Here is a 12,238-nt window from a genome sequence, read left to right on the forward strand (position 1 = left end):
GGCGCCCAGCGCTGCACACGGCGGCCGCGGGCACCGCTAGTGCCGCGGGCAGAACTTGGGTGAATCCCCCGCGCCCCAAAACGCCGCTCCCCGGTTTGTGAATCTCCCCCGGAGCGGTCGGGAGCTCTCCCGCCCGCCTGCCCGCAGGGGACGGAGGGGGCGCGGAGCCGCGTCCCGGGGTTGCTACAGGTGGTCCCGGTCGGGGCGAGCGCGGTGCTCGGCGCTGCACAGCGGCTGTAACTTTTCCCGGGACCCGGTCTGCTTGGCACTGGCAGCCGCGATGTGGGCGCTGGTAGGATGGCGGCGCACCGTGGGACGCGGTTCTCCTCCTCCTCCTCCTCCTCCTCCTGCTGCTGCTGCCCGGTTCGGGGGAGCCCGCGCCCGCGGGGGACTTGGCACCCGCCCGGGCGAACTTCGGCAGCCGCTGCCCGGGGTGTGCTCCAGCCGCCCGCCGGGGCTCGGGGCTCGGCGCTGCCGGGCACACGCTGCCAGGCGGGGCCGTGCGGAACTGCCGCCCCGCTGAGCCGTGGCGCAGTCGGGCGGGCGGCGCGCAGCCCCCGCGGGCGCGCAGGCGGGGGCGGCGGGAGCGCTCCGGCGCCCCGCGGAGCGCTGTGGGGGGATGTGCGCGTGGATTTTCCCCCTGCTTCATCCCCACATGTCTCGCAAACACCCCGCACCCTCCCCAGCAAGCCCAGAGGCGCGGCGCGCCGGATGCCCGGCGCTGCGGGCGGGACTGCGCGGTGACCCGCGGTGTGTGTGTCTTTGAAGGAGGCCGAGATCCCGCAGGAGCTCATCGAGCGGCTGGCGCACAGCGAGATCCACAGCATCCGCGACTTGCAGCGCCTCCTGGAGATTGACTCCGTAGGTAAATTAGTCCCGTCCTCCTTCCTTCCGCGCCGTCGGCCGCCGCCGCCCCGGGGGGAGGCCCCGCACGCCCCGCGCTCCCCGCACGCCTCGCCCGAGGCACCCGTGCGGGCACCGCAGCGAGAGCCGGGCGGCCCCGGGACCCGTGTCACAGGGAGGCGGCGGCCAAGGGGCCGATCGGGGATTAAAACTTCGTGGGGTTCAGGGTGGAGAGGGACCTTGTGACCCCCCCGTGTTTTTAGAGCTCTCTCCGTCTCGCAGCGGAGAAGAATTGCCATAAGGTTTGTTGTTGGTCTTGCATTGCTCTGTTATCTTTAAACTACTGTCCTAGAGGTATTTAAAATATTTGAAACAATATTTATGAATGAAGTAATGTCTCTTCAAGTGCTGGGCTTTATTAAAAGGAAAATAAACGGTCCGCACTGATTTTAAACAGAAACTTGCATATGAAGCTTACCCTCAAAAATACACTTTTTTCTTTTTTTCAAAAGAAAATAGTGCAGGGTTATTTTCTGCATCATTAGGCATGCAAATGGGTGTAGTGAGAACGTGCAGTTTAACAGATCGTTGCAGCAGTAAATGTGATCTAGAAGCATGGTGTTGCTGGGTTCCTTATCATTTGGTTTCACTTGATGCACTTTGTTCCTGGTGATTTCTTCTCTCAGTAGAGAGCGAGAATAAACCCCGGCACCTTTGATGTGCCCAGGGGAAGCCTGCATCTTGCTGAAGCACAAACATGGAGAAAAATGAATGAGTTCTTGCTTGCATTGGTACTGGGCCATCTCCTTTTAAACCATATGCTGTGTATTTTTGTAAAGTCTGTGCCAGGTTCAATCACCTTCATTCAGAGTAGCAGGATCCTTCTAGAGTTTAACTCTCTGCTTTTTGTGCAGCGCTCTATTAACGAGCAGGAATGCACTAGGAGCGTATTTTACAGTCATAGCTTTCAATTTTCATGTGATTAGAGAGCCAACGTTTTCCCATTACACTGAAAATGGGAGTATTTCTGTCTTGCACAACACTTTACCATAGAGGCTAATTAGTAATTACCAGATTGGCATTGGTTTAGTATTTTTGGAGAGCAGTGCTTCATCACTCTTGTTTATCACCACAATTAAAGAAACTTTCACATCTGGGAAGGGGTGTGCAGTTCATATTTCCTCACTGAAGGCTGTTTTGGACCAGACAAGTGCACTACTGCTAAAATCTTTTTCCCAGTGAACTTGGTGGAGTTGGCTGCTGTTGCAGAAGGGCTGGATCTGAGTGCTAGCATTTTAAAATAGTGCATACTGCTCCTGCCTTTGAGTCAGGGCTCTGTAGCTACCAGAATACATTATTTTTTCAAATACCTCAGCGTAACAAGCACATGCTTCATTTTTAAATACCACTTAGAAGGAGAGCAAAAGTTCACGTGGCTCCATTGCAAGTGAATCAGGCAGACAAGTGGGGTAACGGCAGGAGCTGAATAAATGGGTAGATGTAGCTAAGAAATTTATTTCAGAAAATAATTATTTATCTCATGGCAAATATTAACTGGAGGATGCAAGACCAAAAATGGAGAAGGTCAGCCACAAGTTTACCCATTTCATTTTTGCCGTTTTCTTGCAATTTGTCAGTTTAGAAACCATTAGAGAAACAAGAGACATAAATATTTTACTATCTCACTGTGAAACACTAATTCCTTAAGACATGAACTCAAACAATATTAAAAAATAAAACCAAAATATTCAGCCTTTCACCTGCTTCTTGCTTATGTGAGTGCTGCTTTTGCCTGTGTGCTAAGCTGTGCTCTGAGCTACTCATGGTTGGGTTCTCATGGAGTAACCCTGCTTTACTACCCACAGTTGCTTTTCCTGGGCACAGTCCTGCAGACTTTACTGGCATGAGTAATTCTTACTAAAGTCTTATCAGAGTGACTAATCGAGTATTGAAATTGCTGTGCTTTCCTCAGTAAACAGGATCAGGCCTGTTTACTATATTTAGTATTAGCTTGAATTAGCAAATCAAATGTTTTCTCGTTGTCCCTGGTAAGATGATATTTCTGAAATTTATTTCCTTAGGGCTGCAATTGCCTTTAGGGAACAGCCAGTTCAGTGAGGGCTTGTACAGTAGGTATATTTCACTTTTATAGCATGTACTCAGTTTCAGCTGAGGCTTAGAACAAAATCACTCCAGTGACTATTCTCTCCCTCATTTTAGTGCATGGTATTGCCAGTCCTTCTGCATGTGAGTAGCCCTGTTTAAACTCAGTGGGTGGACTTGGGAATTAAGAATGATCTTGTAGGCTAAGAGTTTGCAGGATCAGGCATGCATGAAGAAAATGTCTGATATTCCTGAGTAACAAGGAGGAATCTGTGGAAAACGAAGGAAGAACAGTCATTTTCTCTCCTGCAATGCAAAACGTATATTTTTAATTGGAAAAGTAAGTTTTGTAAGTCAGAGTGGGCAGGTTTTTCTTCTATTCTGACAGATTTGGTCTCTATATTGTAGCGCAGAGATGACTGATAACCCCCTTCATAAAATTAGAAACCACACCCCCAGACCATCTGGCATATTACTTAAAGAAAAACACTACCCAACATGGAGCTTATCATTGTATTCAAAAAAGAAAATCCAGGCCAGTTTGTCAGAGCCCAGTTCTGCATGTCCAACTCAGAGGGTAAAGGCAGCATGAAAATTCTCTATTCCTATCAGGAAACAGGGTCTTGTATTAATTTGCTGCAATTGGGATCCAGAGGCAGTGACAGAATTGCCTTGGCATGAAGGAGAGCAGAGTCTGACCCTGTTTAAAGGAGAAAGCATGCACAGTCCCAGGAAGTAGGCAGCTCTAGTGTGCAGAGTACAGTTTTACTACGAGCAGACTAAATCCCCAAAACGGGGGCATTTCCTCTGCTCTGTTTGTGGAGCTCTCTCTGGCTCAGCAGTGTGGTTTCTCTCCTCGTGCTTCACCTCTCCCATCTGTCCTGTGGGAGGTAGAGTTCATTTCATCACCTATTATGTTTGCCTCCCGCTGGGAACAGATTTTTCCCCAAGTCATCTGCCTGCATGAGGAGAGGCAGGGCTGAGTGTGCCTCTTTGCACGGGTTAAGGGCATCCACCAGGGTCACCTTAGGCCATGTGAATTTAACGGCCTGTGATTAAGAACTAGCAGAGCAGCTTTTGTTAAGTGGAGAAACGTTCTAAATTAACTGTATACTTCCATGGAAAAAGTGTTAGGCTGCTGCAGAGCTCAATCTTTTGGAAAATGAGCTCCTGACTTTGTGGGTTTTGGTGTGGCGCTCAATGGAGGATGTTACAGTGCAGTGTTTTGGCTTCTCTTGCACCTCTTACACATCATGAGAGGCATCTTCCATGTGTGGCCTGTCTTCTTCCTGAGACAGATGAGGGAATATTCCTCCTTCTTTGCAGCTGGTTGATCTCACCTAGGTAAAGTAAAAAAAAAACAATCTAAACAAAACAGGATCTTGCGAGCTGCTACTTATATTTCCTTTAACAGCTCAAAGTTGGAAACTTAATGGCATCTATCTCTGCAGTTGGATGTCAGGAGGGCAAATTTTGCATCAGTCCAAAAGAAGATCAAAAAACCAAACTGATGTTGCTGTGGGCTTTCTGGCTCTAGGACTGATTGTGAGACAGACCATTTCAGCTTATTGTACCTTACATTGAATTCCTGAAAAAAAAAAGATTTTAAGAATTTCCTAAACTGCTACTGTTGGTACTAGAAGTCTTGGATCTGTACTTTCTGGATGTGCAAAGTGAAATCTAGAGGGGTTTGCATTAAGACTGGATGTGTTGGGGGTTGTGCCTCACATGAAATAGTTTGGCAAGACGATGGAAATTCAAAAGTATAAATTGATAAATAGAAAATAGCAGTAAACTTAGGATGCTTTCCACATGCTTCTTGAGTGAAAAGAGTAATCATGTATTGGCAGAATGTCACAGGAACTCTGTGATTTATATTCCATGACCCAGTGGAAAATTGCCAATCTGACAAAAAAGAACAATTTCAGCTACACTAATGGATTGACCAAGGCTAATTGCAAGAGTTTTTATGCCCATCATTGATATGTTGTCAGTACATAAAAGATTACAGAGAAATTTCTTGATCGGCTGCCATGAAAACATTTTTTTATTATTAAAACGTTAAAAGAAAGCTGCACTAATCTGGCTCTGTGCAGCATCCTCCATCTTCACTTGGTGATGAGCAGTGTTTGAGTTCTAAACTAAGAACCACCCATTTCTAGGCTTTCTGCTCGAAGCCTCATTTTGTGAGGTGCTAAGCACCCGAAACCTCACATTTCCTTTGCTAAGAGCTTATCCTCACCCTGCAACTAATTCAGTACATTGAGGGAAAAACTGATACAAATTAAGTATCACCCTTCCTGAAAGTCAGACTAGAGAGTATTCTTTGTAGCATTATGGTTTTAATGAAATAAAAGGAAGTGTTCTGGCCACACATTCAGATTCAAGTGTGAGTTTCAAAGCTGACTTGGTGATTTTTCAGTCCTGCTTGGGCACAACTCCTGTTGACTTAAACATTGCTTGAAGTGCATTGATTTTCCCATTGACTTCACTGGGGAATGGAATTCCTTCCAAATGACTGTGGGAATCAGGGGGGACACTTAAGTGTCTTTAGCATTGTAGTGTCTTCTGGCTCCAGCCATGTCCCATGGTTCTGTTTATTAAACCACACTTGGATGATGTGTTGGTAGAAATAATACAATTTGTGTTAGATAACACATTGAGGTTTGACTGGAGCTTGTTCTGCTGAGCTAGCTGTGTAGATCTCTTTTTGCAACCCTCACAGAGAGACATGAATTTAGGAGCTGCTGTACATGCTTAAGATATGTAGTGAGACAGTGAGGTACAGCATAAGCCAGAGGCCGTCTTCACCTTAGAAATCATCTCATAAGCAACACATCTCCTCGAGGTGTCATTTTGCTTTATAAACATGGTGATGGAAAAGTGCTGATTGCAGCTGATTCCAGCAGGTATTTGTAAGCACATGACTTAACACACTGGTTAGCTGATCATACCAGTCCTTTGGTTCTTACCAGCTTCTTTCAAGGAGGCAGCAAGGGATCCTTCGTGCTAGGAGGAAGCTGTGCCAGCATTGCTGAGTGTGGGATTAGGAGCCATGGCCCAGCCCTGCTGTAGTGCTGGCAGCCCTGCCAGCTTCCCTTTCCAGCCTGATGCCTGTGCCCACCAAGCAGTTGAGATTAGAGGCATTACTTTTGTGTTTAATCTCCTTTTAAACACTGTTTGCCTGTGCACGGACATGCTTCTTGCTCCCAGCCTAGCTTGGATCTCAGGCTGAGCAGAATTCATGCTGCTTTCAAGTATCACTTCATTGCCTCAAATTGAGGGAGAGGTTGTGACAACTTGAAGCTGCCAAAAAGGAGGTCAGTATTAAGGTGTTGGGTGGCTGAGTGCTAGGAAACAGAAGAGGGCTGGAGGCACATCAGAACTGATCCTCATTTTGCATAACACCATTTGGGATCAGGTGGATGGCCTGGTGCCATTGGAATGGGATGTGGGAGACCTGGCTCCACTCCCCAGCTCAGTTGCAAACTTCCTGTGGGATCTCTGGCAAGCCATTTTATTTATACCACTGATGAGTTTTCTGGAGTATGAGGTGCAATAAAAGCAGAAATAATACCCTTTAGTCATTGCCGTGTTACATTACTGGACTGGGACTGCAAATAAGGCCCAATACCAGCTAATTAGTCAGGTTCCAAAATTTCCCATCGAAATCTAGGGGAAACAAGTACCATAGATAGGAACTAGGAGCCAATTTCTTTGGATAAATTGAGACTAATAACTAATTTCATACAAGGATCTGTTCAGCTGTTAAGGAGAATAGGAAGAACCAGTGGGTGATCCTGGCACTACCTCTTGGACCTCCGATTTTATTTTCTTTTAGCTACTTACAGTAGTATTTTCCAAAAAGTAATGATAAACCCTGGGATGCAGAACTCTTTCTAAGGTGCTGAAGATCCTGCTGTCTTCCTGCCTCACCTGGCTGTGCAGGTGATTTCACAAGCTGCATGTTCCTTAGGGCACAATTTCTTGGAGGGAGGAGAAAAGGAGTTGGTTGTTTTGTGGAGCAGAGCCTTATGATGTGTGTTACTAATAAAGCTGAGATTAAAACACATTCCAGAGACAGACAGCTGTGTGTACAGAACAAACTGGAAGCAGGGAGTGTGACAGTGCAGAAGATGGGAGTGTAGGGTGTTGGTAGCTTGCAGAGAGGGTAATTGAGTACTGTGTAATACCCTTTTGCATTTTTTTTAGAGCATGTCAGTTTTCTTAGGAGCCAGCAGCGAAACCTTGAAACTCTGCAGTGATGTTCCAGAGGACACTCCAAGCAGCAGAGTGCTAAACCCCTTAGTTTGGGTGTCCTGGGGTCTGTGTGCAGTTCTCTCTTTGGTTCCTTCTTCCTCATCCCCTGTTTGCAGACTGTGCTTGTGGTTTTCAGACCCCACCGCATGGGACACGACCTGAACTGCTTCACTTAACAAACCCAAATAGTTGGAGCAGTTATTTTGTTGTTTTTTATGATAAATTAAATGCCAAGTTTTCCATCTTTGCTTTTTCTCATGGCCCTTTAACCCATGTGGTAGGCTTATTTAGGGAACAAGACAAGCCTGGATGCAGTCCCAGAGTTTGCAGTAGCTTCAGATGCCCCTCCAAAGGTTAGGATACTTCACAGGGGATTTGTTCTGCAACAGAGAGGCTAAAAGGAAACCCATGCTAGTTACTTTTTGCTTTTGATTCTGCCCTAGCACTGCCCTGAAAACCAAGCAACAGAAAATTTACAGAGGCAGCATTGTTGCTGTTGGGTCTAATATCATATTTTCTACTGTTGCCACATACCAGAACTTCAAAATATTTGTAAGAAACATGCAGGATTATTGTTCCTATTTCTACACCTTTCCAGTAAAACAAGCCATATTATGCCTTTCACATAAAAATGCAACTGTTTTACTTTAGATATGGTTCTGTGCCACAGTGTGTGCACTGTTTCTGGGGGCTTTCAATAAAATGGATATTGGAATTGAATTGTGCATGCTTATACATGACATTCAATGTCTGTGTCTTCCCTGCCTTATGCCCTTGCAATTGCATTAACAGGGGTTACATTAGACTGATTGTAGCAGGATTTGGTCTGGTGCCTATGAACAGCACTGTAGTGACACTGGTGCACATAACATACCTGAAGTTTAACATTTTGTTTCCTGTTCTAGGATATGATGATGTTTCAGAAACAAACTTGAGATCTTACAGTGTTCATTCTGCTAAACATGTGCAAGAGAACCGTCCTGTGCCCATTCGCAGAAAAAGAAGCATTGGTAAGAAACAAGCTATTTGTACTTGGGGAGTGAAAGCAGACAGGGTGCCTTTGGTCAGCCAAGCAGGACATTTCACTGGAAAAATGTGACATGCACAAAGGAAAAAAAGGGCCATTTCTATCTTCTGCCCTTCTTTTTGCACAAAACAAGCCATTGCCTGAGAAGCTGTCTTCTGGAGGATGTCCATAGGAGACAGACATGCACAAATTCTTTACATTCACTTTCTTGTTGCAGCATGTTGGAAAGCTAGACCTTGGTTAGAAAATGCTGTGATATTCAATGTATAATTCATAGTGTGGGGAACAACTACAGCAGTGTGCTTTAAAAAACATCAACAGTTGGTAGAGTTTTCAGTACAGAAGCTCCACAAAAGGAAACAGCTTGACTTTTTATTCACAAGAAAAATACAGTTTATCCCAAAAATTAAAAGCCATTGATGGAAACACTGGGGCATTGATTTCCATCACTGTGTAGGGCACCAGGCATGTTTACAGGGGATTTTTTCCTTATTAATGATGATGAGGATGCAAAAAATCCCAAATATAAATTAAAAAAGGGACGTGCAAATAGGATTTATGTGCAGTGCTTGTTCATCTGATTAGCTGTGAGTGTTCCACCATTCCACTGGCCTGTGGAAAACATCCCTGGTGCTATCCCTGGTGGGTAATTCAGTGTGTTTGTCCTTGGAGCTGTGGTGGCAGGCAGAGCTAGCCCAGCTTGCAGTCAGCAGGGATTTGCAGTGTGAGTTGGCAGCGCTTTGGCTGCCTGGGGAGAGCAGCGGTGCTGAAGCAGCCGGCGACGTTGGCACCTCAGCCTGCAAGGTGCTGGGTGCCTCCCCACCACACTGGGAGGCACTGGGAACTGGGTGTGCTCAATAACTTGTGGGAGTTGCCAGCTATCTTGCAGGGTTGCATCTGTTAATTTTCTGGAGTTCGTGGCACTGGGGGCTGAGTGTAAGGATTTTCACACTGTTTAGTCTATTGAGATGCATCTTTCAAAACTAAGCCTAGATTTCCATGTTGCAGGCACAGGCTAGGCCTGAGCTTCTTGTACTTAAGAACTAAGTGAAGAAGTGCAGGCAGTGTTCCAGTTCCCTGACACATCTAACCCAAAGCTATCACAAGCTTCCACTGTAAGGCAAAAAAACCAAAAATCCCAGCTGTCTTTGGAGAACTTATCAGCAAACAACTTGTCCCTGAAATTGCTATTTTTTTCTGGACTGTTTTGAAATATCAGCTTGACTTCTTAAACAGTTCCTAGGTTGATGATGATACATGGTTTGGATCATGGCAGCATCAGACAGTACTCTTTATAACCCTAAACAAGCTCACCCTACCTGAGACCACCAGGATATTGGTTTAACTGCACATTTTTCCATCATGCTGCTCTGGTGGTTTTGCATCATTCAAGAAATAACAAATTAAATAAAACCTACCATCTACAAAGCTTTGATGCCCTTTGGAATGGTGGATAAACCAGACTCCCTGATGTGGGGATGTTAAAGTTCTGGAAGTGGAAACCCAAGTCTTGAAAGTTTCAAGCTGGCGCAGGTTGTTTCCCAGCTGTGCAAATTGGTTATGATACAGATAATCCACAATTTAACTTCTGAGGCAGTGTTTACCAGGTGTTGCATGTTTGTGTGATGGTATTTGTGTGAAGAGGAGCTGGAAAGCAACAGCTGCTGTTGCACAGTGACTCTGAGGGGTCACAGTTACTCTGTACTAGGGGGCCATTGAATGTGGAGGAACTCCTGGCTTGCTGTCACTTCCAGAGCCAGGACTGCCTTATCTCATGGCATGTGCTCCAAGCTGTGTCAGGAGCCAGGCCACTGGAAACCCTCATTTTAGGGCTGGGCTTTGGGAGCGAGTCAAGCTTGTCCCCAGGGCAGCAGCACAGCTCAGCTGTGAGCACACAGTGCTCAGCACTGGCTCGCCAGTGACCAGTGGGGAGTGGGAGCAGTGGCCCCACATGTACCTCGTCCACATGGGTGCTCACCTGGGGCTGTGACTCTCCTGTGCCCGCAGAGGAGGCCATCCCGGCGGTGTGCAAGACGCGGACGGTGATCTACGAGATACCTCGGAGCCAGATCGACCCCACCTCGGCCAACTTCCTGATATGGCCGCCCTGCGTGGAGGTGAAGCGCTGCACCGGCTGCTGCAACACCAGCAGCGTCAAGTGCCAGCCCTCCCGGATACACCACAGGAGTGTCAAGGTGAGCAGGGCCCTGCCTGGCTCCTCTGCAGCCTGGAAACTCCCCTTACCCCTCTGCCTGTGTGAGCCAAATCGCTGCTGTCCATCCTCGCATAGAATGCCCCTCTCCGCTTCAAGTTACGTGGTCATTGGGAAATCTTGGGTTTGGATTTGGTTTTCACAGGATTCCCTTTAGGTTTTCTCTTTTTTCCTTTTTTTTTTTTTTTGGCAATGAAAATAAAGCTGATCGTGCCTTTCCCATGATCTCGCGCATTACAGATCTTAAAGTTAAGAAGATAAAATGACTCAAGGGGCATTTGACTTAAAAAAATAAATAAATCACAGTATGGAATGCTGTTTTCTTAATTAAATATTATGCAGCCTAAATTGGGCTTTTATATTTGACAACATAACACTTTTGATCTGAAAAAATGTGTTTCAAATTATCTTACCCCTGGGATAGAAGACTCAACAGCTTCATGCTGTATTTACTCATTAGACAAAATCCCCATTGCAACTTTCCAGTAAATATTACGTGAAATATTTATGTTCATTTGGCTTCACTGTGTTCTAATTTTTATCAGTATTTAAACAAGTACTGTTGATCTACATCTGTGTGTAGGAGATTAGACTTACACTTAGCATTCATATTGTGAAGACTGAGTTCTCATTGCCCTGAATTTCTTAAGAGCAGAATTAAAATAAACCCCACCACATTCTTGAATGTAAAATTGCTCAGCACAACACACTGATTGCTGCACTTGCAATGGATTTCTTGAGAAAAGTGCTGTTCACTTAGTGCTGTACATCCTAAAACAAAAATAAGGCACCTAAGCCATTTCATTGTATTCCATACACTGTTTTTCATATGTGCAGACATGTCTGGGCAGAATCTCTTTTTCTTTTCTGTTTCTGAACATCTGAGAACAATGTTTTTGTATCCAAATAAGCTGGAGAAACATCTGAGATTCCTTCAGTGTTCCCAAAAATAATCATACTTTACACTTGCTTGCAGCCTTGCTTTTGTGGGATACGCTTTGCAGAAACAATTAAAAATTATGTAAAAATTTGGATCAATAATTACTTGAGGGCTGAGAACAAAGTGGGGAGATTGAGGAATACAATTGTAAACCTTTCTGAATAGGAGCTAAACAGCAAAGTGCCTCAGGGCTGTGATATTTAGTGCTGTTGCCTTTGGGTTTGATGCAGCTTCCCCTTGATTTTGTGTAACAGCAAACATGTACAGAGCAGCTGGATGTGCTCAGCAAAGAGCTGAGACGTGTGTGATGAACTTGCTGTTGGTACCTGTGTGTGATACTGAACAATATTGTGAGATTGTGCTTCTCTCCTGCCCCTGAGGGATGGGGGAGATGACAGATGAGACACAGACTGTCCCCCTGCTGCTGGGACAGACAGTGTTCCCTAAGAGCTGCAAACTCCTGGCAGCAGCTTTGCAGGATGGCACTGCTGGGGCTGCTTCCCCAGCACACCACCACGTTGAAGGAATTTTAGTCTCTCAGCCCCTTGTAGTGCTTTTAGATTTGCATTCATTTTAGTAGGGCACAAGCTAAAAGCAGGCTCAGCTGAGCAGCTGCTTTTCGTGGCTGTGTAAATATATTGCCACCAGCAATATCAATATACGTCAGCCAGCTTTGGAGGACATTTTTTTTTTTTTCAAGCTCCAAGACTGCTCCAAACAGTCATTAAGTAGCAGGGGAAAAAAAGGACAAGAGGTCAAGCAGGAACAGGATGTTCATTGTAAAGGTTGTAGGCTGACCCCACTGTAACACCAGAACTCTTAGAACAGAATCCATATTTATGCCCTCCAGAGT

General features: G+C 45.7%; 1 protein-coding gene across 8 annotated transcripts in view; it reads left to right on the top strand.

The window, feature by feature from the left end:
- PDGFA (platelet derived growth factor subunit A) overlaps nt 1–12,238 on the top strand; it is a 36,094-nt gene that overhangs the window by 1,829 nt on the left and 22,027 nt on the right. For 7 of the 8 annotated variants that reach the window (XR_011681802.1, XR_011681801.1, XR_011681800.1 and 4 more), the window contains exons 2-4: nt 769–865; nt 8,112–8,216; nt 10,241–10,428. Coding sequence is in view for 5 of the 8 variants with exons in the window: in XM_071444029.1 (XP_071300130.1) it covers nt 769–865; nt 8,112–8,216; nt 10,241–10,428 (390 nt within the window). In the remaining 3 variants the exon portion in view is untranslated. Of the gene's footprint in view, nt 1–19; nt 293–768; nt 866–8,111; nt 8,217–10,240; nt 10,429–12,238 lie in introns of those variants that run through there. The other variant, XM_071444030.1, reaches the window with a different exon arrangement.

This window comes from Agelaius tricolor, unplaced genomic scaffold, assembly GCF_023055355.1.
Source record: "Agelaius tricolor isolate 1412-34295 unplaced genomic scaffold, bAgeTri1.0.p SCAF_19, whole genome shotgun sequence".
Classification (NCBI taxonomy): Eukaryota; Metazoa; Chordata; class Aves; order Passeriformes; family Icteridae; genus Agelaius; species Agelaius tricolor.